Source organism: Indicator indicator, chromosome 11 (assembly GCF_027791375.1).
Source record: "Indicator indicator isolate 239-I01 chromosome 11, UM_Iind_1.1, whole genome shotgun sequence".
Classification (NCBI taxonomy): Eukaryota; Metazoa; Chordata; class Aves; order Piciformes; family Indicatoridae; genus Indicator; species Indicator indicator.
In genome coordinates this window covers 13554452-13576572 of record NC_072020.1, presented here as the reverse complement: position 1 = coordinate 13576572, position 22121 = coordinate 13554452, and the positions used below count along the sequence as shown (strand labels likewise).

The 22121-nt window shown below is 43.7% G+C and overlaps 1 protein-coding gene across 1 annotated transcript in view; it reads right to left on the bottom strand.

The window, feature by feature from the left end:
- The window catches only part of GLI3 (GLI family zinc finger 3), a 193820-nt gene that overhangs the window by 89652 nt on the left and 82047 nt on the right, over positions 1 to 22121 (bottom strand). Inside the window, exon 3 of the mRNA XM_054384768.1 lies at positions 1699 to 1804. Coding sequence (XP_054240743.1) covers positions 1699 to 1804 — 106 coding nt within the window. The remainder of the gene's footprint in view (positions 1 to 1698; positions 1805 to 22121) is intronic.

Below are 22121 nucleotides of genomic sequence, written 5' to 3'. Positions count from 1 at the left end.
TTTTGGGGCTCTTACAGAAATGCTGGCATGTATAGCCCTGTAGGTTGCTAGCCCCCATTTCCCACTGTCACCTGAAGCAGGGAACAGTGGTCTGCCCACCTAAAGGCCCTATCTACAGGTGCAGGGTGTCACAGTATGGGGCTCTGGTTCTGGAGAGGGCTCAGCACATCACGTGCAGCCAGAATCCATGGCACATGGATCCAGAAGCCTCTGCGAAAGCTCACAGCTGGTACTGTGGCTTTGGCTGAAGGTGTTCTGCTGATGAAGGTTAAAACACCTCTGGGCCTCCCTGCCTCACCTGCCTGGCACCAAAGACAAAGGCAAATTGCTTACTAGCTGCAGGATGAGCAGGTTTGTGCCCCCAACCTCCCGAAAAACATTTGGGCAGGATATTCACTGCACTGTAAAATCTAGGATGACCATATAATGACTGTCTGAGCCTGCCACCTTCAGCTTACAATGGTTATTTAGCAGCAAATATCAGAATATATTTGGGTGTATTTGATGATATGGTTGACTGTGTTGTAAATAGTGATGCGTTAGGGGAACTCTGAGGCATAAATCATAGGTTTTCTGTATTCTCTCTTCTATAAATACCCACTTTTCCTCTAATGCCCAAGAAGACTGCAACACAGATTTATTACTTACCCCCAGGCAAATCTGCTCTGAAATTACAATTCAGTAACAGAAGACTGACCCAAAAAAAACAGTAGTAAAATATTGTGTGTGTACTTGGGCAGGTAGTTAGGACTGTTAATAGCAATTAATTCTGCTCACAGAGGAGGACTTGTTTTAAAACAACTTAATTTTTCTTCTGCATATATATGTAATTACACAGCTGTAACTAATAGCCATAGCAAAGCAATCTGCCATCTAAACAACTCACATTATTCTTCGAAGTATTACTTGTGCTTTTCTTGTTGCATTTTCTCAGTATGAGAGGTGATTAGTAGATATGATTAAATGTATATACCAAGCCTTTTAGCAAAGTACCAAGCCCTGCTTCTCAGCTCCATTTTTAAAGCTACATAGCTGTTTTCTGGGCACAACTGTTTTATTCTGCAAAGCTGGTATCTGTCTCCCCATATAGACTAAGATAATATTTATTTCTACAGGATTTCACCACTACCACCCTTTTCTAATGCATGTTATCACTGGTATTCATTTCTTTTATCTTTGTGTAAACCATGTGCTCTATCACATTTGCCATTTTGTTTGGGTGACATTTCCATCAATCAACCGATTGCCTGTGTGTGCACACAACAGGGACTACAAAAATTTACTAAAAATTTCATTATGCTTCATAGCAGTCACTGGAAAAAAAAAACAAAGAATGCTGGCACGAGAGGAAATTCTAGCTATGACGAATCCCAAGCCTGATACACACCAAATACATGTTTTGTCTGGTTGTATTTTACAGGATTCAGCACTTTTTAACCTAGGAACAACAGCACATAGAATGAATGCCAGCAAAGCATATTGTAACACTTGCCAGCCACTTATTGTAATCAGAATTCCTCAGGCAGCAGCCTGGATTTTGCTCTGTGAACAGATAACCTCAACACTTTCCAAAAGTAAATCTTGCTCTCCAGCAAGGCTGGCAGAGTGCTCCAGGTGCATGGCTTTAAGAACTGCAAAGGTTCCGGTACCTGCCTGTTCTTCAGGCAGCTGAAGAAAGGGGAAACACTCAATACTCACACATGCAGAGGAGGAATGGGAGATGGTTCGTAATGGTAGCGTCCCTCATGATGTCTTGCATCAATTGGTACAGGAGGGTGGAATGCTGGGAAGAGGTGAGGCGGATCTGAAAAAAAACAAGCGAGGTTCCCACATCTTAGTATCTCCAACAACTGTTTAAAAACAATATTCATAGAGATGGAACAGTAATTGAAAAGCATGTGTCAGCCATGGCATGACTTACAGGTTGCATTCCCCTTCCCTGCTGCACACAGTCAGGTCTGTCTGAGAGAACAGTTTGGCCCATAGTATTTGCATGAATATGTATTTACTAATTTTAATATTCTCTTTTTATAGCTGAAATGGAAAGGGACGTAAATAAGTCTTTAATAAATAATTATGTGCCTATATATGAAGCGTCAGATCAAAAGGACCATCAAGCTTCTCATAAGCATTCCTGATTTATTTATTTTTTTATTAAAAAAAGAAAAAAAATCCTTCCAGGACAAAATCCTTAAGTAGAGAATACAACACAATAAATAAAGTCTATCCTCAGAGATGTACACACAGTCCTCAAACAGAAAGTAAAACTGAGCTGAGAAATGACCATGTGGAGAACACCAGACTAGGAAGTGAAAAGGGAACTGCAACTGAGAAAGGCAGTAGTGGAGATGCTTAGCTGGGTCACATCGATGGCTGCATCTGAAGGAATGTGCCTGAGGACAGAGGGACTCTTTTCAGACACTGCTTCTAAAAGGAAGAGGGTGCTTTCTTTGGCTTCAGTGCTGGAGACCCAGGGACCCATGACTGTAGTGAGCTCTTCTGCACCAGCCCCTCAAAGGTTTCTGCAGGGCTGAGAGGTTTTGCAGCTGCCAGGGCTCCCATTCCTAGACAGCTCCAGAAAGCCTCTTCGAGGAGGATGACAAAGAGAAGGATTCTGCCCAGAGGAGCCAAGCACAAGCCTGCCCACAGCTCCCTGCTGCTTTGACAGCGGATTGCTTCCCACCTTTGAAGGACACAACACACACAGACCACAGATCTCCACACCAGCCCACCAATGGAATTTGTGTGCCCAAGGAGATTGCCCACTCTGCACCCACTGCTGCCTCCCAAATGCTCAAAATCTAAAGGAGATGCTGAGCACCTCCAGTGCCACGAGACAAATTGACCCTATCCGATCATTACCCAACTGGCACTTCGGATGAAATCATGTGTTTATCCAACACCAGAAGCTGAGAACTGCAGACATTAGGTCATGTCATGGATTTACTAAAATGCTTCTAGAAAGAGAGAAAAGTTTAAGTATGCACTGGCACTAAAACTAAGCCTATTTTGGTTTTGCCTGCTGACTCTTGAAAGTATCTTCTCTTTATATTTCCTGCCTTTGCCGTTCAGGAAAATGTAATCCTCCTCTTAGATTATGTTATCCATGAAAGCAGATCCTTCATGCCAACTAGAGATGGTTTAAAAAATTTAAAAAAAAAAAAAAGAGTTTTTTTTCCCCCCCTTGGTGTTTGTCCAAAGTTGGGTTAGTTTATCAGTTATGTTTTGAAGCAAGAGAAAGAACTAGAGGAACAAACTTCATGGTCCTGAGGGAATAAATAGAGGGGACAAAGGGGAAATTGCCTAAATTCTGAGGAAATATCCCTAGTTTTCAGGAAAATCTAGAAACATCTGACATAGCCTGTTCAGTTTCATGGTTTGATTTTGTGACACATCACTAGCATGTGATCAGCCACAGCACATTTCTGCCATTTACTGACTCAGGGCTCAGACACTGTAAATGAAAAATAATTGTGGCTTACTACTGGGAGCTCAAACTCATGGTTGCTTTCATTCCAGTTCTGCAGTACCTACTGGAGCTTGGCAGGCAATCTGTTACAAGCTTCACTCCCCATGCCGAGCACTCCTGGGCTTCAGCAGGAGTAACGATGGGTCACAGATGACCAGGTACTCCTGCGAACACACAGTCACCCTCTGACTGGAGGATGCTTGCTGCTACCTCCTAAAATACATTCCTCACCAGCCACCACAGTGGAGAGGGAAAAAGGGGCATGGGAAGCATGTTTTAGCACACCTCCCTGCTTGCTTTGTTCCCTCCTTTGCTGGTGTTTGCAGTAGCATAAGCAGAAGGGAGGGGGTTTTAAAGCAGATGTCTAGTATTCTTCCATAGAAACTCTGCCACCATTTTTTCATCAAAGAGGGAAGTCACTCACACCCTCATAGATGCACAGAGAAGTCCTTCTCTGACCTACTGCTCTGGCTAGCACGGGTGAGACCACTGAGACTTTGTCACCTTTTTTCATGTCAGACAGAAAGGACTCCACCTGGCCAGGGCAAGCAATCCCACTAAGGATGCCTGAGCATCTGCCCAAAGTTTCCAAAATTTATGCCGTGAAACTCCATTTAACCCTCCTGAATGCAATCATCTAGCCTCCTTCACCTGGGAAATGGAAAATGAGTATGAAATTACTCCAAAAGAGTATTGCCCTTTGTGAGGCAGCAGAAAGCACCAACAAGCTGAATTTAATATGTGGGATGTAAATCTCCAAGAACACCTTTCTGAGTCCTCCCACATTAAGTTCCTTTGTATACCTTGGTTGCATCTTGTCTGCAGTTTCCATCTGGGCAACAGCTGTACTCCATCATGGTACAGGGAGCTGTCTCTTGTCAGCCCTGCGCCAACCGGAACAGAGCTGCATATCAAACCCCAACATAATTATCCATCTCACAATTTATTATTTACACATCAGCAATACAGCTGGTGAACGTCGTAACTCAAATGTATGTGCAATAAGTTACTGTACTGTAGCCATCTCCTGTTGCAACCCTTAAGAAAAACCACATGATGACTTTTCCAAAGTCAGGCTAAAGCTGCTGAAGCAGAATAAAGTGCCACTAAACCTGGCTACCTCCTATTTATCATATAATTTCCTGACTGATGGTTCCACAAACCAGCTGCTAAGTGCTGTGTACTCTACTGTCAGCACACTAACATGCTAAATGGGAGACAGGGAGAATAATGTGCAGAACTAGCAGAGTCAATTTTACAGAGGGAATTAAAATCCTGCCCTTTTTGGGTCAGCCCTTAGCACAGAGGTGGGCAGTAAATTCTACATGCTTGGAGGTCCTAAACCACTACGCTTTGAAGAGCATTGAATATTTATAGGGAAAGACTCTTAGATCAAACAGAGACCTGCCAAAGCACCCATCGTCCAGAGCTTCTCTTGGAATTCACTTGAAACTCCATAAAAAAGAAATGGATTGACATGTATTTATATGGAAATACACAGTGAGAAGTTTGCAAAGCAGTAACTCAGGCTGCAGCCACTTTCACATTGCTTTTTTATATCCCACACAGTAACTATTTCATTAAAGGCACCATGAGAGTATTATAGGCACATTCTGCCACTATCATTTATGCTATAGCTGAGTAAAGAACAAGTGAAGTTACTCATAGGGTAGAATTGAATCTGGGCCAGCCTGACTCCTGCCTGTCTGTGAGATGCTCTACCTCTTTAGAAAACCTGGGGGCAACTTAGCATAGAAGACAGGATTTCTGCTCTGACTATAATGGTGTTTGCACATTCCCCATTTGAAATGAGGAACAAAATTCTTACCCTTAGCAAAGAGAAAAACCTCTCCCCAAAACAAACTGACAAAATCTAACTTCCTAGTCTGCTAGGGAAATTATTTATTAAACACTTGCAACTTCTTAAAAATGCTGGCTGAGATGCAAACTGCCACAGCAAATGCCAGGTAGTTTTCTTAATAGTCATCCAAAGGCAACTGTGAATTCCTGGCCCAATCCTTCAATGACCTTCTTGCAGAGACTCTCTGACATAAGCCAACAGTAAAGGAATCAAGGCAGAAAGATGCTGCCTGTATATCTGGAGCCCTCGGCTCCAATTCAGCAGAAGGATCTGATTCTGTGCTTGAATTTCACTGTTTTCAAGAACTTGTGGGGACATGCCAAGGCATTGAAAACATTCTTAAACACATTCCCCACGCCCTGCTGGATTTGGTAGCTGCTGCCTTCTGAATTCTCTGCTGCCTGCTACTGTTAAGCTTCTTTTGGATGCTCTCCTGTCTCCTGCACAGGTAACAGGATCTCCTCAAAAAAAAAAAAAACAAAACAAAACAAACCAAAACAACCAACCCTGAGAGATACAACTGCTTGCCATGCTACAAACTCATCCATTTGAGCATGGTGAGATTTTTCTGTAAAATACGTACGATATATGCTTTTTGTCATGTAAAGCATGCATTTTTTACTTCTTCTTCAAGAATTTTTCTTGCCTTTTTGAAGGAAAGAGTTTCATCTCTCTCAAATTACAATCATTCCTGGGGAAAAAAAGAAGAGACCTCACACTTGGTTTCTGAGAGTTGGAAAGATAAGGCTCTGCTGCAGCATAGAGGGAAAGAAACTGGGAGAAATGACAGGTACTGTCGTTGCTGCTGAGTGGCAAACCTGAACTGAAGTCTGATGAGATGCAGCAGGCAGCAGCAATTCCCTGCAAGACTTGATGGAAAGGTAGACAATACCTCATGGCTCAAAGGTGCTGTGTAACACCTTGAGACAACAGCAGACATTAGGCTGCTCCCAAGCTCATTAAGTTAAAGACAACTTAGAGGATCGGGGAGACCTTATCACCACATTCTAGTACTTAAAGGGTGGCAACAAAGAAGATGGAGATTCCCTTTTAACAAGGAGTCACATGGAAAAGACAAGGGGTAATGGGTACAAGTTACTTCTGGAGCAATTCTGATTCCACACAAAAGGAAAATTTTTCACAGGAAGAACAATCAGCCATTGGAACATTCTCCCCAGCGAAGCAGTGGAGTCCCCAGCCCTGGACACATTTAAGATTTCTTTGGACAAGGTATTGGGGCCATCTTGCCTAGACTGTGCTTTTGCCAAGAAAGGTTAGACCACGTTATCCTTGAGGTCCCTTCCAACCTGGTATTCTATGATTCTATGGCAAGTTTTCCACGGACCCTGCAGTCTCTCGCACAAGCTTTACTCAATTTAGGAGATCACTACATTTGGAAAGTTTAGCTGCGGTGGTGAAGCTAGCACAGCACTCTGTCCTCAGCTAACCGACTTGCTCAAGCACCCTCTGATTCCTGCCAAACCCTTGAGGAAGACGGCTGCGAAAATGACAGGCTGCATTCTTCAGCACATCAAGAAAACATTTGCTACTGGAGAAAACGCCTGCATCAGCTTGAACGCACCCGGTGTGGCCCTGATGCCTGCACTTGCGTCATGAGATCAGGGCCAAGCAAACACAGGGCTCCAGCCCAACACAGGAAGCCCTTGTTGTGTTTCGGCAGGTTTGTCCTCAGGACCATCAGCTCACCGAATTAAAAGCCAGAACTGAGCCAGGAGCTGAACTCTATCTCGGACGTAACCTCCTTTGAGGTGACATCTCCTTCCCTCTTAAATTCGCTATGGTCCTGCTGCTGAACTGGGTGGTACTAAGCTTTCACACCAGATGTAACAGAAACACTATCAGGCAGAGCACTGTCTCCCTGCTAATGTCTTTTCAATACACACAACAGTTTTGAAGAGTTTGCCAGCAAATTTCTGCACTTCCTTTGGTTCATAAGCTGATCACCAGATGGGAATTTTCTAATATTTAGGTTTGCAGAGTCCCTAAGGGCATCCTTATTTCTCCATGTACATTCTCTTCGACTGATCTGAACTTAATGGTGTTGCCAGGTTTTACGACAAGAATTAGTTTGTTTGGTTTTTTCCAAGCAAAGATCTTATTTTGAATTTCTGCTTAATTACAGCTTGCATTAGGGCTCAGTAAGAGCACATGTTGTCTTCTGGGGGTGGGGAGGAGGGTGTTAGTTGTCTTCCAGAAAGGGGTGAGTTATGTTCTCTATATATGCTTACACAGAAGCTTTCATCAGGAAGAAAAATGACTGAGCCACAGCCACACATTAATGCATGCATGCAACTTCATGCACTTTGAAGAGTCTCCCCCTGGTGACTGGGGCTGCTGCTTCAGTGTGGCCAGTTGCCATCTGAAGCACTGCTTATTTGCAGGCTGATCCACAGATGGGCTACAGCCAGTTATCTCAGGAGGCTTTCCCATGTGCATGCAAACGCACGTTTCTAATGTGCCAACCATCATGTTGACACAGACCCCGCTATGCACTATTTGGCTTCACAGAGAATGAGAATTTAAATGGGAAAAAGAAAAAAACATGGCAAAACTGAAAAAAAAAACACCAACCCAAACAACTCAACTGACAAACAAATAAATGGATAAAGATGAGAAATGGACAAGGGAGGAGTAAGAAAAAGAATCTGTAATTGGTAAGCCCTCCCCATTTCGGATGCATGAAACGTTAGCTGTGATAATATAAAGTAGATGTAATGCTTTCAGAGAAAAACCACAATTTTCAATCAGATCACATTCCTTCCATGTGTCTGTGTGTATTCATGGTGATCGGACTTCCCCTCCCTGCTCTCTGCTTGTGCTTGCACAGCCTGCACATTGATCTTAAAAATAAACCAGAGGAGTTCCAGGCCAAACCTCACAAACTAGAGTCCAGCTCTGTGGCTCTTGTTAGGGCTGAAAAATAATTTCTACCTGTCCAAACCCCAAAATTAAGACTTTGGGGCATCTTAGATCCCTGCCATCCATTTTACCACTTTTTAGTTTTGTAAACTTAAAACACCTTGTGGGAACATGTTTTATTGTTTTTAGTAGTTCCACAGCAACCACCATGCCAAACACATGAAGGAGGAGCAGTTATTGGTGTGCTGGAAGAAAAGTGGCTGGAAATGATTTCATCAGCTGGCACTGAGAAGTCTTTAATATGCCAAATTTGCTGCAGGTATTGGCTAAATAACTGCTGGATTGATTTCAGTTTGAACGCTTTATTATTCCTTCCAGTCACTGCAACTCTGCTGTCTAAGGAGCAGGACTGCCTTCTGGAATACTAACTAGACTTCCTCAAGTCCATTCAACTGACTCCAGTGCTCCCTGCATTTGCCTATCCGAAAAAGAAAGTAGTAAGAGACAGACCTGCAGAGTAATAAATATAATAAAACATACTTGGAATTCTTGGACTGATAAGTCTTAAATTCTTTAAGAACTTAACACGTGATTCAGCAAAGCCCAGTGACTTAAAAATGACTCCTTGCACTGGGATGGACTCACTGGTAAGCAAAGGAAGGACTCTGTATGCTGCCCTGATTATGCAGTCATGAACTTGCTCGCTGAGCAGGGTGAGCACAACACTGCTGGTCCACGTTCCCCCTGGGACAGACATCTTCAGAAATCATGAAGGACAAACCATGAGCACAGTTTGCCCAAGAACAAACAGCGAGTTGGTGGAAATGCACCAGGGATCCACCCAAACAACACTGCCTGCTTCACTCTTGTGTCAGTGTGAGCTGAAATTCCCCCCACACCAACAACAACCAGGCTAGCTCAGTCTCAAATCATCACAACTCTATAAGCAACCTGAGAAAACCTTCACGAACACGAGTAACAGTTGCATGTATCCAGCATCTGTACATTAGCCTACGCTTTCAGGAGACAATGAAACATCTTGGCCTCATCACCATGTAACTTGGAGGGAAAATTGTTTCATTTAACACAGCTGGCTCTTGGTATTGCACAGCTCATCTTTTTCATAACCTCTGGATCCCATGCAGCATTTCTTAACAAACTTAATAATGTGGTCTCCACATGAAAATGACAAATTGTCCTCTGCCAGGAAGCTGACAAGAGAAATCCTTCCCTCTGCTACCTCCGATGGACTCTGCAGCAAACAAATAAATCAGCTCCTGGCTTGCAAAATGCTTGCTGTTTCTCCCCCTAATTTCTCATGCCACCATGTGGGCAGCGTATCCCCCACCACTTAAAAGTCCCCTACCCAAAATTACAGAAAACAGAACAAACATCCACTTTTAACTCTCAACAACGCCAGACAAGTGGTTTCACCCAGCTGCTCTGGAATGCTTCCCACCTTTTGACTACACAAGGATCACATCCTCAGTTTCCACCTCCAGGAACACCAAGTAACTGGATATAAATAATTTGTACCCATGCATATGTGCATATCCAGTTCTCTAACATACAGCAAATTCCAGTGGTTGAAGGTGAGCTATGAAATGGAAACCAAGAAAATGAAAATATTAGAAAATAATTTATTCCTGATCCACACTGGAGAGAACTAAAGGAGAAATCTCACAACAAGGCTCTCAACATTAAGCTACTACTAAGCAGAGGTTTAACATGGGCTTCCTGACCAGTGGGAATATGAAGCTGCCACACAACAGCTTGGTTACTCCCTACAGCTCAACACAGCTCACAGAAAGCAGCTGAATGCCCTCCTATCCACTGCATGAATTAACTCAGCAATGACAAAAGATCTGAAAGATGCAAAGGCAATTGTGGCTAAGGAGAGGTAACAGAGAGCTAGAAATTGGAAAAAAAAAATCTAGAAATATCCTTGTATTGCTGTTCATTTGATGTGAGAACAAATAAAGACCAGCTGGGTAATTCAGCAATCCTTGGTGACATTCTTAGGAGTTTCTAAAACAGCAACATGAGTCAGTCTGCAAGTGTTGTTTGTTTAAATGATGCTCTGAAGACTTGTGTACTCTTTTGGACAGCAGAATGAAGTTTAAAAGCTATCTGAAAGATCAGACCTTGAACAATTGGATATTGGTATAGCACAATGAAAATAACTGCAGCTAAACAGATTTCCAGCAGCTGAAGGCTTGGACCACAGGGTGAAAGACTTGGAAATAGGTTGTACTTAGCAGCTTTGATGAGTCATTTATGGCATGATAGGAATTAAAGAGGCAAAAGTATAATTAGATCAATTATGCCTATTTTTAGACATTAAACCAGTTCAGATTCTATGGGATGCACAATCAGATGAACACTTGGAGAGATTTCTTTTTCCCTGCTGTTCAACCTGATTTTTTAAAATTTCATCCAAATATTCATCATTATTGAGCTTCTCTCTGTACCATCCTTAGCAATTACTCTCCTTCTGTGGTGTTTACACTCTTCAGGCTCTTGCAGAGGAGCACAGAGTTATCACATGTGCTGTCAGGCCACTTGATAATATACATTTATTGCATGCTTTAATCTCTATGTCTATATTCTAAATTAATCACAGTCACTTGGGTTTGTTCCCTGGGTTTCTACCAGATTGGGAAAGATACACAGTTGTTACTCCTGTGCTCCTGAGCATCATGTTTCCATGTAAGCTGACATGACACAGCTAAGGAGGATTTAGGCTCAGAAATTTGTAATACAAATAATCTATTTCTGCAAATCTCTCTTACCAGCAGGGAAATGTGTTTCTTATACACAGCCTCAGATACCATTGTTTCATTTTCCCACTGTCAGACAGGGCCTTTGTCACGTGGCAGTGGCCTACCCTACCATTTCTAGGGGACTGCTGGTGAAACGGGCAGTGCTCAAGTCAAGTAAAGGCAACACGAACTGGCACTTCGTTGTTACTTCTTGACATTTCTAAATACTTGACTTTAAGCTGTTTTTTCCCTCCTTGTTCCCTTGTCCTCTCTCAGATTCTTAGAGTTTCCCTCCTATATTTCATTTTTTTGCTGGGTACTTTTTGTTTCAGATCATTACTGAAGATAGAAAGTACAGTGAGCTCCCTTAATTTGCCCTATTGACATTTATCCTAAGTGCTCATTCAGCGTAATTTTGAGAATGTCATATTGTCAATATTCCAGTCAATCCACGTTGGTTTTCTCAAGCCTAGTTTTGAGGCAAATAATTTTAACCAAAAGGGCCATAGTCACATTACCTCACTTCTTTGCGCCTTAGTCCAGCCACTGCTAACATGGAGATATCCTTTCTGGAACACCTGGGCCCAAAGCAGAGCTAGAATACCACTGGAATCCACTCTCCAGTGCCTTAGTTTTCAAAAAGTGTGGTTCAATTGCCTAAAACCAGTAGTTCTTTATGAATCTTTTTTGGGCTTTGCTTACCATCTTTTTTGTTTGTTTTTCTTTCAAGACAACTTCCTCTTTGTTTCTAGTTACGGCTGAAGAGGGTGAGAGCATCAGCTTTAGACAGAACCACACTTTTGTTGGGTTTTTAGGCTTACTGTTAGGATTCTTCCATTTCGTCTTCCCCCACCGAAGGGCTTTTCTCTCTGTAGTGTACGGGAAGTTTGTTACAAAATCATACCACCACCATCATCTTCATCCCCTCTCTTGTTCTCTGAAGATGCAATTGCAGGATCTGGCCTATGCTCCTCTCACTTTGGACATTAAGCACTGCTTATCAACCTTTATACCATCCATCAGCTCTCCAGACACTAGGGCTGTGGAGTAGGGACAGAAGACTGCAGAGGGCACCTACCTTGCAGAACCTGCTGCAGCATTTCCTGAGCTCTCCTTCCCACACTGAGCTCTTCTGTCCATGCTGCACCCTACTTGCACAGGCCTAACTTGAGTGTCCTGAACAGTGTGGGGTAGGTGCAGCCTCACCACACCCATTAAAGAGAGAAAGGAGAAACTGGAAGAACGGAGATGTGAACAGGTAGAAGCATACAAATTCAGCAGCAGGCAAAGCAGTGCATGGCATTAGCTAAGACTTTTCTGCATAGCAACAGCTCAAATGCAAACTCTCCATGGCAGTTTCCATCTTTACATCACCTGTCTGCAGTGCTTACCACAACATGGACCCAATCTCTTACTGAGCTTGTTTTGGCACTACTGTAGACGATTGCAATATCAGTGCTTTCTCCAGCGTCCAGTCCAGGTGGACCAGGGAGAAAGTTATATGACCTCCCTATGCACAGCCATGTTCTTAAGCTTAGTAATTAAGGGACAAGTTGGGAGAAAACACAGAATTAGGTGGAACACAATCCTGCAAATAAGAGTGAAGTGGGAAATGTACATTCTTCTGCACCCCTGGGTGTGCAAGAGGGCACTGGAGAGAAGGCCATGACACTTTCATTCCTCTCTTTACATCCTAGAGGAGAGGTCAAAGATGCTACAAGGAGCTAACAGGAGCCAGAGGAGGGGAAAGATGGCCAAATGAGGATGCGTTACACAGATCGCCATTCCCTAACACACAGGAAAGTCACGGAAGAGAAAAGCAGTAAAGGTCCAGATGTGTAGAAATCACTTATGGACCAGGAAATTCCTGAACTGCAAATGTTGGGCAGCTGGGAAAGTGTCCAGGAGCAAATGGAAAGGAAAAGCACCTGCCATATACTTACATTAACTCCTGGGCACCTGCTTTTGGTCATTGCTTGAAAAGGACATCATGCTACATGGACCCATGGAGCAGGTCATATGGCCCCTCATGCTCTATGCACTCCTGGAATGTTCCCCAAGGCAAAGATGGCTACAAAGCCCTGACACTTAGCCACCATATCACCAAGAGTAATGCCCAGGGTGCAGGACTTCAGCCCATACTGCTCTGTGGCACAAGCATGAAGATCTCCCATGCCTGTAAAAGACCATTTTTCAGTTGTATGCATGTACAACATGCTGCACAAAAGAGGGCTTTGGTCTACAGCTAATGTCAAGTATATGGTGTTAATAAAATAACCTCAGATGTCTGTCCCCTGACCACCAAGATGCAATCCTGCCTTCAGTATTTCTGTGCTGGGCTCAGACACAATCTGGCTATGTAAGAACAGGGCATTTCACGGAGGGACTTCATTTACCCTGTGAGAGAAGAGGAGACAGCTCTCCTCAGTCCCACCCTCTGGAAATCCTGGAGCTTTTTCAATGCATTCAGCATCAGTTTCCTGCCAGTAAAGTGTTTGATGCTCTACAAAATGCAGTGGCACTCAGAGAGGTATAGCAGCCCTCCATATAGAAAAGCTGTTTGACACGAGGTTGGAGGTCAAAAGTTTAAATGTTTGTGACACAGATGACAGCAGCCCTTTTCTGGTCAATGACATCAAAGGATTTGCCAGCTCTTAATGCTACTATTGTCGCTTGTTTGGATCCCATTGAAATTCTAGCATATTTATTGCACTCTGGGAGCATAAGGACTTTTTGTTTGTTTTAATCTCTATGCTAAACCCAAGGAGTCTGAAGTGTTGTGACTCCTCTTGTTCCCAAAGAGAATGCGCAAGGAAACAATGCCAGAGGATGTGGCATTGTAGTACAAACCAACTTGGTGCTTTCTTCCCAACCAAAAATTATAAATGATGGATGGAAACATATGGTCTCTATTGGACAGGGCTGGAAATCTCTGCTCCTGAGCTCCCCACATGACCAGTTTTAATTGTTTGGAGCTATTGCAGGGGGTGAAAAGCACTCCCCACTGCCAAGGTCTGCCGATTGCCAGTCATTGTTGAGAAAGTTTGTGCCACAGCCGACTGATGCACCCATTAGGCACAACTGCGGCAGAGCTGGGAACTGCATTGAGGTTCTCAGAGATGAACTGCAATGCCATAACCACAAGTATCACATCTCCCAGCCCTCCTTTGCTCTCTAAACTTCTGCCTGTGGTTAGACAGAAACTTATTACCAGGGCTCTGCAGCGTGTGTTCCAAGCATTGTATCAGCATCGATACTTCATGCCTTGCCAGGAGCAGGATCCAAGTTCATTTGTTACTACCTTCCTCAGATTCCTGTTCTACTCTCCACAATGAGGATTAGCAGTTTAAGTTATGTTGCTGACCTCCATCTGGCTAGGCAGAAACAGATGTCTGCACACTCGGGCACGATCTTATTTCAAAGTGGGGACTCTGGGTTACTAATGACGTTACAAAGGCAATAGCATATGTTGGCTCTCAACAGTCCATTGTCTAATTGGGATGGTTTTAATCAAATATGAACGTACCCAAGTTTTTGCAGCTAATGAATAAATCCCTTTTTTAAATAAGGACAGTAATTTTGAGCTCTCCTCCTAGGCAGCATCCTGAGGAATGCTCACATGAGCTACAGTCATCACTGAAGGCCTGCAAGGGGCTGCAGCAACATCCCTCACCATCCCGGTTTGTTATTTAAACAGCTCCTAACTGCCCTTCCCAGAGGTAAGCTGCAGCCAAATTGTTTTCCTTCACTTCACAAACCAGATATGCATGGCTTATTTGAACAGCCCAAAAGTTTACTTTAGTCTCTGTTTAAATACCTTCTACCACAGATTTCAAACAAACAGTTCACTTCATTAGAAAGGCAAACAGCGTAGCCGCAGAATACGAGCACTTGAGGAGAGCCACTGCAGGCAGAGAAATCCTCTGCCCCTGTGTAAACATCGCCTGCTCTGCAGCTCCAGGCAGCATCCGCCTGCAAGGCCACTTCAAAAGCCTTTGCACAAATACTTCACACGTCTGCTTGTAAATCAATGATAACCCTGAAGAGATTATCTGCAGGGTTGAGAGCCCCGATGACTATCACTACAGCTGCACAGGCAAAGAAAAGCCCAAACGTTCAATGCCAGCCCTGGGTGAGTTATGAAACTCTAACAAACTCAGTGGCAAGCCAGTAGCATCAACTAAACTTGTTAAACTGGAAAAGCAGCACTGCTTTGGTAGCCTGCTTTGGCATATTTGGCTCCACAAAGGGAAGAAAGTTTTAGCCTCTGCAATGGAAAGGTGACTGCACCTCTGTCATTATTTAACGGAGTTGTTAAGTTGGCACACAGCAGAGAGTTGTACAAAAGAGCGAGAGAGTTGCACAGCCAATTCACCAGATGAAGCACTAAGCAATTTCTTTCTGGACATCATACACGCAGTGATTCCAAGTGCCTGAGGAGCACACGCCATCCAACTGTAGAATTGTTTCTGCTGGAAAAAACCTTTAAGATTTTCAAGTCCAACCATTCTCTAACAAGTCTCGTGCTACATCATATCACTTAGCACCACAGCATGCCCCAGAAACAAGTACAAAAAGAGGAGAGAAAAAAGACAACTGGACATGGAAAGAAGCAGCAAAGGAAGGCAGCCAGCATCAGAATCTCCCATCCCCTGCCCTCCCCTCACGCAGCTCCCGGGGACACTTGCCACAGATCAGGGAATGCACCCTCAGGAGAGCAAAGCAGCTCAGAAACAGAGTTTGCTGTCATTCCCTGATAGTTTTACTGCTTTGTGCCAACTAAAAAGTTTTAATCACAATACTGGCATTTGCGTGTTTGAGGGAAAGGACACACACCTTCACCTCACCCATCACTACCATCACTGCTGGCATCTCTTGGTACCAGTCATAAAGCACAGAACCATGATATGCCTAGAACTTCAGCATAACCTTTAAAACAAAATAATCAACTATCCATATACTCTTAAACCCATTCTCAAGTAAAAGGAAACAAACAAAACCCTAAAAATCCTTCAGAAATGTTGTCAGCAAGGACTGGCTGTACCTAGCTGTAGGGTGAAGGTTCACAAGCTCTGTGAGTGCTGATTTCAACTACCATATAAAGAGGAGAGGAACAGATAATTATTTTATCAGGGGAATCAAGTATTGTCATGTATGGACGTGGTGGTTAGGACACCTCAGCAACCAAAACTTGAACCTTGCAGTGACTAAAAACAGTTTTCAGTTATCTTCATTCTCAAGGCGAGGCTAAGTCTCACTAAGTTAACAAATCTTTTATCTTTAATTGGAGTGGAATCAGTGTAACCAGCTTTTGTGATTTTATCATCAGTCTTATTTTTCTTTACAGTGTTTTCTTGCTATTTTAAATAAAGCTCCAGTCTTTCCAGGCATGTTATTAAGTAAATATCTCAGCTTTCGCTTAAAAAAAACAAATAAACAAACCAACCTCAAATCCCAAAACACCACCACCAATTAAAAAACCCCAAACCAAAACCCAACAACAAAAAAACCCAACCCTCACACATGTTTCCAGCTGTTAGGGTTGCAGAGGAAAGCTGGAAAATGAGAAACCCCCATGTTTCATAACCTGTGAGCAAATCAAAAGATCCAAAAAAACCATACATGAGCAGGTATGTAAGTGCAGTATGTGTTCTGCATGCTCACACAACCCAAGGATACTATTTTGAATGCCCAGATACTTGGGGATGACAGGACAGTACATCTGTGTTATAAATGGTATCTGTTGGCACTCAAATCTGTGAGGTTTAACTGCAGACATCTCTGAAGCTGTCTGCACAGGTTTGGGGCCATACCAGAACCGCATATCATGTATCAATGATTTTTTATTTGACTACAGAGATGCTTCCTATGCAAAAAGTATATTTTATGCTCTCCATTAAGAGCTGAGGATTCTTCTACATTCTGCTTTAAGACTATTATCTGGTTTTATGAGGACTGTTTACTAAAAGGTAGAAAGCTCCTTTCTGAGCATTTTACTGGAAAGGCTGAATTTAGGTTGAAAGTGGAAATAAAACCGCCTGAGTTCTAGTATCAACTCCAGAATACAACAGTCTTGGCCAGCTCTTTGAGGGGCTACAATACCAGTAATAAATTTACTATTATTATTACAACAGATAACACAAGCTGAGCTAATGGAACTAAAGTATCTTCTAAACCAATTCTTGGAGAGCTGACAGTATTAACCTTTAGGTGCCAGGAGTTGGGGATTTCCCAGCGTACCAAGATGGTTAACTTACTGACACTAAAAATAGGACTCTAAACCCTGCTGCTCTTGTGGGTTATGTACAGACAATATGATTTTATTCAAACAACTCTGATCCACTTAGAAGAGTAAAAAAAAAAAAAAAGGAATCCATTTCTTTCAAGATGTTCACGGCCTGACGCACTTCTAATACAAAAAGAGGAAAAAATTATTTTTTATTATGCCACTCCCTAATCTTCAGCTTGAAACAGACCACTTCTGTACAAGTTTTTTACAACACTCCAGTGAGTCCTGTCTTGCAGGTTTTTTTTAATCCCTAGAGGCAATTTGCCTGGTCATTCTCCTTAAAGCAGCTTTGGTAAAACAGCTGTAAGTAGTACAAGATTTAACAGACAACGGAATTGTCTATTCCTGTATCCCCCATATTAATTTCATATATTATTAATAACTAAGAATAGTTTTCATGTACAATTCCCTTCTGTTTGATTGCCCAAATCAAGGACACGCACCAGCCTGCCCTAGTATTGAAGACACCACTTAACTTTCACTTCATAGAATCACAGAATTAGAGAATGGTAGGAGATGGAAGATACTCTGGAGATCATTGAGTCCAACTTCTCTGTCAAAGAGGGATCACCTAGGGCAGGTCACACAGGAACACACCCAGACAGGTCTTGAGAGTCTCTAGAGGAGACTCCACAACCTCCCTGGGCAGCCTGCTCCAGCCTGCTCCATCACCCTTACAGCAAAGAAGTTTTTCCTCATGTTGAGGTGGAACTTCCTGTGTTCCAGTGTGTATCCACTGCCCCTTGTCATATCACAGACACCACTGAAAAGACACCAGCACCTTCTTCTTGACACTCAGCCTTCAGATATTTATAAACATTAATAAGATCTTTGTCTTCTCTTTTCCAGACTAAAGAGCCCCACGTCTCTCAGCCTTTCCTCTTAAGACAGACGTTCCACTTCTGCAGAGTGATCTTGCTCAGCTTCTTGAAGAAGTTTGCATAGGCAGACAGCACATTGGGTTAGTGGTGCAAGGTGCAAGAGTTAACCTAAGCTGCATTTCAGGCACCAGCCACCAGACTATAGCTTTCCTTCCAAATCCAGTACACCCTCTTGCTACAAAGGGACAAGCTCCATGGAAGAGTCAGTGTAGAGGTAAGGAAATCATACATCCTTTGACCCACAAGCACAGGGAGGAGACTCAGGAACAGAAAAAGCACCATCCCATCTATTGCTGCAAGTGCTATTTTTGCTCATTTTCTTTACTTGATCAGTCTCTGCAGTTAGTTTCACCTACCCATACTGCAGCAATAGAAATCTCAAATGAGCTAAAGAGGACAACTCACATAAGCATCTTATGAACATAATTAAAGAATGAAATATATGACAAGCATTCGCTGAAGGAAGCCAGGTCTCTGTTTTAGCTCCATGAGAGATCACTATGGCCTGCCTTTTCCAAGTGTTTCACTTGAGGTGACATGTCTTTGGAAAAAATGACCTTTCACTTGATGCCCAAATCCAGGGTCATCCTCAAGAGACTCTCAATCGCGTTGAGTTCAGCAGCCTACTTGATAGAGGAACGTGAACAAGAGGCATAGACAATAGCCTGGGCTCCTAGATTTCCTCTGGTGACATATTCTCATTAGTCAAAACCAGCTGGCAACGCTTCACTGATGTTTACCATAATGGTGGCACAAGCTGCCTTTCAGTGCAGATACAGAGCAAATTAGAGGGACCTTTCCATTTCTTGAGTGCAAACACAACCAAGGCTGTAAAGCAGCAACAAGTATATTTAGTATTTTCTTCTCTTTGCCAAAATGGATCTCAAGAACTTGCTGAACAGTCCCAAATGGCTGAAGCAGGGAGGAGCTGAGAAACTAATTTTCATAGTCCTGCAGATTCACTAGATTCATTGGAACTTGGGGGAATCAACAGCAGAGACAGTCACCACCACCAAACCTTAAACGGGGATGCAGTGAATACTCCTGTGAGGAGATGTGGTAGAAGCTGAGACCAACACAAGACATTTCAAAAGGTCTAGTAACTACCACCTTTGCCTTCGCACATAAGGTCGTGTGTGAAGGCAAATCTGTTCTGGCAGAAATCTGAGGAGCTGCTTCCTAAGGCACCCAGGTTATAGGCTCCATGCCAGGCACATAAATCCTTAGGACATAATTTTCCTCTGCTCTAACCTGAGAGACTTTGGGAGGGTCAAAGCAAAGCAGCAACAACCAGGACTCAATAGAATTGGGAGTCAACTCTTGAGCACCAGGCAGGCCCCCATGGGTGACTCAGTGAGGGCTGACCCATGATGCCAGGCACACATGAGGACTTCTTGGCCAGGTGGGAAAGAGATTTTCAAGATTAAAAGCTCCCTTTGGCTGCCTTTTATTCTGGCATTGATTCTTCTTGCCATCTGACTACAGATCTGGCATAGAATGTTCGGTTTTGTTTTGTTTGGTTTGTTTTTAAAAAACGAAAGAAAAAGCCAAATTCAAGGGAGACTCTTCTGTTCAGACACAGGCTTAGAGAGAAAACGAGAGCCTCATGCTCCCTTCTCTCTCCCTCCCCATGCTGCACATAACAGGGTGGAGGTCAGGGGGATAGCAAACCCTTTGTAAGTAATCCCCAATTAAGTCCATTCTTAACTGAAGCACTTGGCTTATAGGTGGATGGCTTTCTCCTGCACACGTGAGCTCAGCAGTGAGAAAGCCCTAGCTCAAAGCTGCGTGCCCCCAGCAGAGGGGAACTCCTTGTTCCCTGGCACTGCGTAAGCAGGCAAGAAGAAGCGTGAAGACCACGCTGAAACAACAGATAGGTTAAGAGGAAGTGCCTAACTCCTGCTCTGCACTGACAGCTGTATACATAGTAAGACTGAAAAGAATCTGACTGAGAACCCAGTTCACTCACCTTGCTTACAAAAACTCAGCACACCATGCAGCACATTCAATGTAAGGCTTTTCTAGAAGCCTGGTGGAGGCTTGGCAGAAGAAGGAACTTAACCAACCCAAAGCAACTTCTTCAAGTGCTGTGTTGCATACTCAGGTCTTTAAGGAAAGCATTTCTACCAGGACCATGGACATTTGTTACACATATGGAGCAGCACTGTGAGGCTTTGCTTGCATACAAGAAATGGGACCACCACACACAGATACCAGAGAATGGCGAAGCCCTCCTGAAGACCAGGAGCTGCGACTCCCATGCATGAGCTACACCATGATCTGGTGCACTCCCACAGCCCCAGAATGGCAAGGACAGTTAAGCTGTGTCAGGGATTAACCCCTGCAGCCACAGGAAGAGGCCAACGGCCTCCCTGCTCTGCCCTGAAAACCCTCCTCTCCTATCTCCTCACCAGTGCCCCCTGGCATTGCTAGTACAGCAGGGAGAGTGGTGCAGGACAAGAAGCTTGGAGTCACTGAGCACCATGAGCAAAACCATGCTTACACTGTATCCGTTCAGTCTGCTTCAAAAGGTCCCAGCAAGAGTGGAGCATGGTAACGTAAATCCTGGCACTGCAGTTGTGGTCCTGGACTGTTTAGTCAGGCAGTGAGCTCAGAGCCAGGGTAGCCTGTACAGTGCCCACCACAGCACCAACTGCGCTTGGCACCAGCATCTGAGCTGGTGGGATGTGGATGGGCACGAGCACCAGCCACACCTCTGGCTATGATGGACACGCAGGGTTGCTGCCAGCACTCTGTGCTCAAGATAAGTGGGAACAAGCCTAACTCCAGCCAGCAGGATGGTAAACTAATGTGCTTGTTCTGCTCCCAGGAGCAGCAGTGAGCACAGCCAGCACCTCAAGCAGGGCACAGCTGTACTAGGTAGTCTTCGACATATACGGGAACATTCAGCCTCCTACAGAGGGTCATACCACAGCAGCCCTTAGCAAGCTGAAGGCTAAAGCAGGCCAGGGAGTTTCCAGGCAGCAAATAAAATATAGAGGTGTCTGCTGGGAAGAGCTTTTCCAGCCAGCGTTCTCTATTTAACATCCCAGTGCCTCTTCATATGCTGTTAACCCCACCATGGAAAAGAGAAAAAAACTGTGTAGGGGGAGAATCGGACTTTGGCCACGACCCAAAACCCACATTCCCAAAGCAGCTGAAAATCACTATGGGGACAGTTTAGTATGCACTGCTGCTCTGTCAACAGCTTCAGACTCAAACCCCCAGGCACATGTTGAACTGTGCATTTAAATCCTTCCACACTGCTCCAGACACAGCATCTGGAGCGGTTGCAGCAGTTGCTGCTTCCATAACAGGTAAAACTTTGGCTGCCAAACCAGCCAGGGAAGAGGCATTGGCAGAGATTAGGCATGCAAATGTCTGCAAGGGCTTTTAAAGGGTTTTAAAGGGTTTTTTTTTACTTATTAACTGCAGCCTATACCAGTACAGAATCTTTGAAACAATGGACAAGAAACACAGAGAAAGTTGAAGGAGAATCAGGAAATGAAGTAACAGCTAACAAGAGAAAAAATTCCCCAACAAGCCAGTCTGGCACAAATGCAGGTTTTAGGAAGCATGGGGAAGAGAATCTGTTTGGATAATGAGCAATGCTACAGGAGCTCTGTGAAAAGGCCTCATAGAGCTCTCATTTGTTGTTGAAACAGATACAGATCTGGCAGGCAGAAACCACAAAAAGGAGTAAGAAAGGAGAAGGGGAAAAGAGACTGGAGCTTGGCTGAAGGATGAAGAGAAAGAGGGAAGCTGGCCTCCTGCCAGGATTTTTGTGAATGGGTGGGTGTGTAGTATCCATTTCCTCACAGCTCCAGAGGGGGAAAAACAACAGGAGGGTAGGAAAATGCTTCAAGTGATATCTACTTGGTCATGCTTCAAAAATGTGCAACTACTGTCGCATAATTTGGTATTTTCTTAGTATTATGGGTATTATCTGCCAGTTTGACTTCTTTCTTAACAAAGGTAT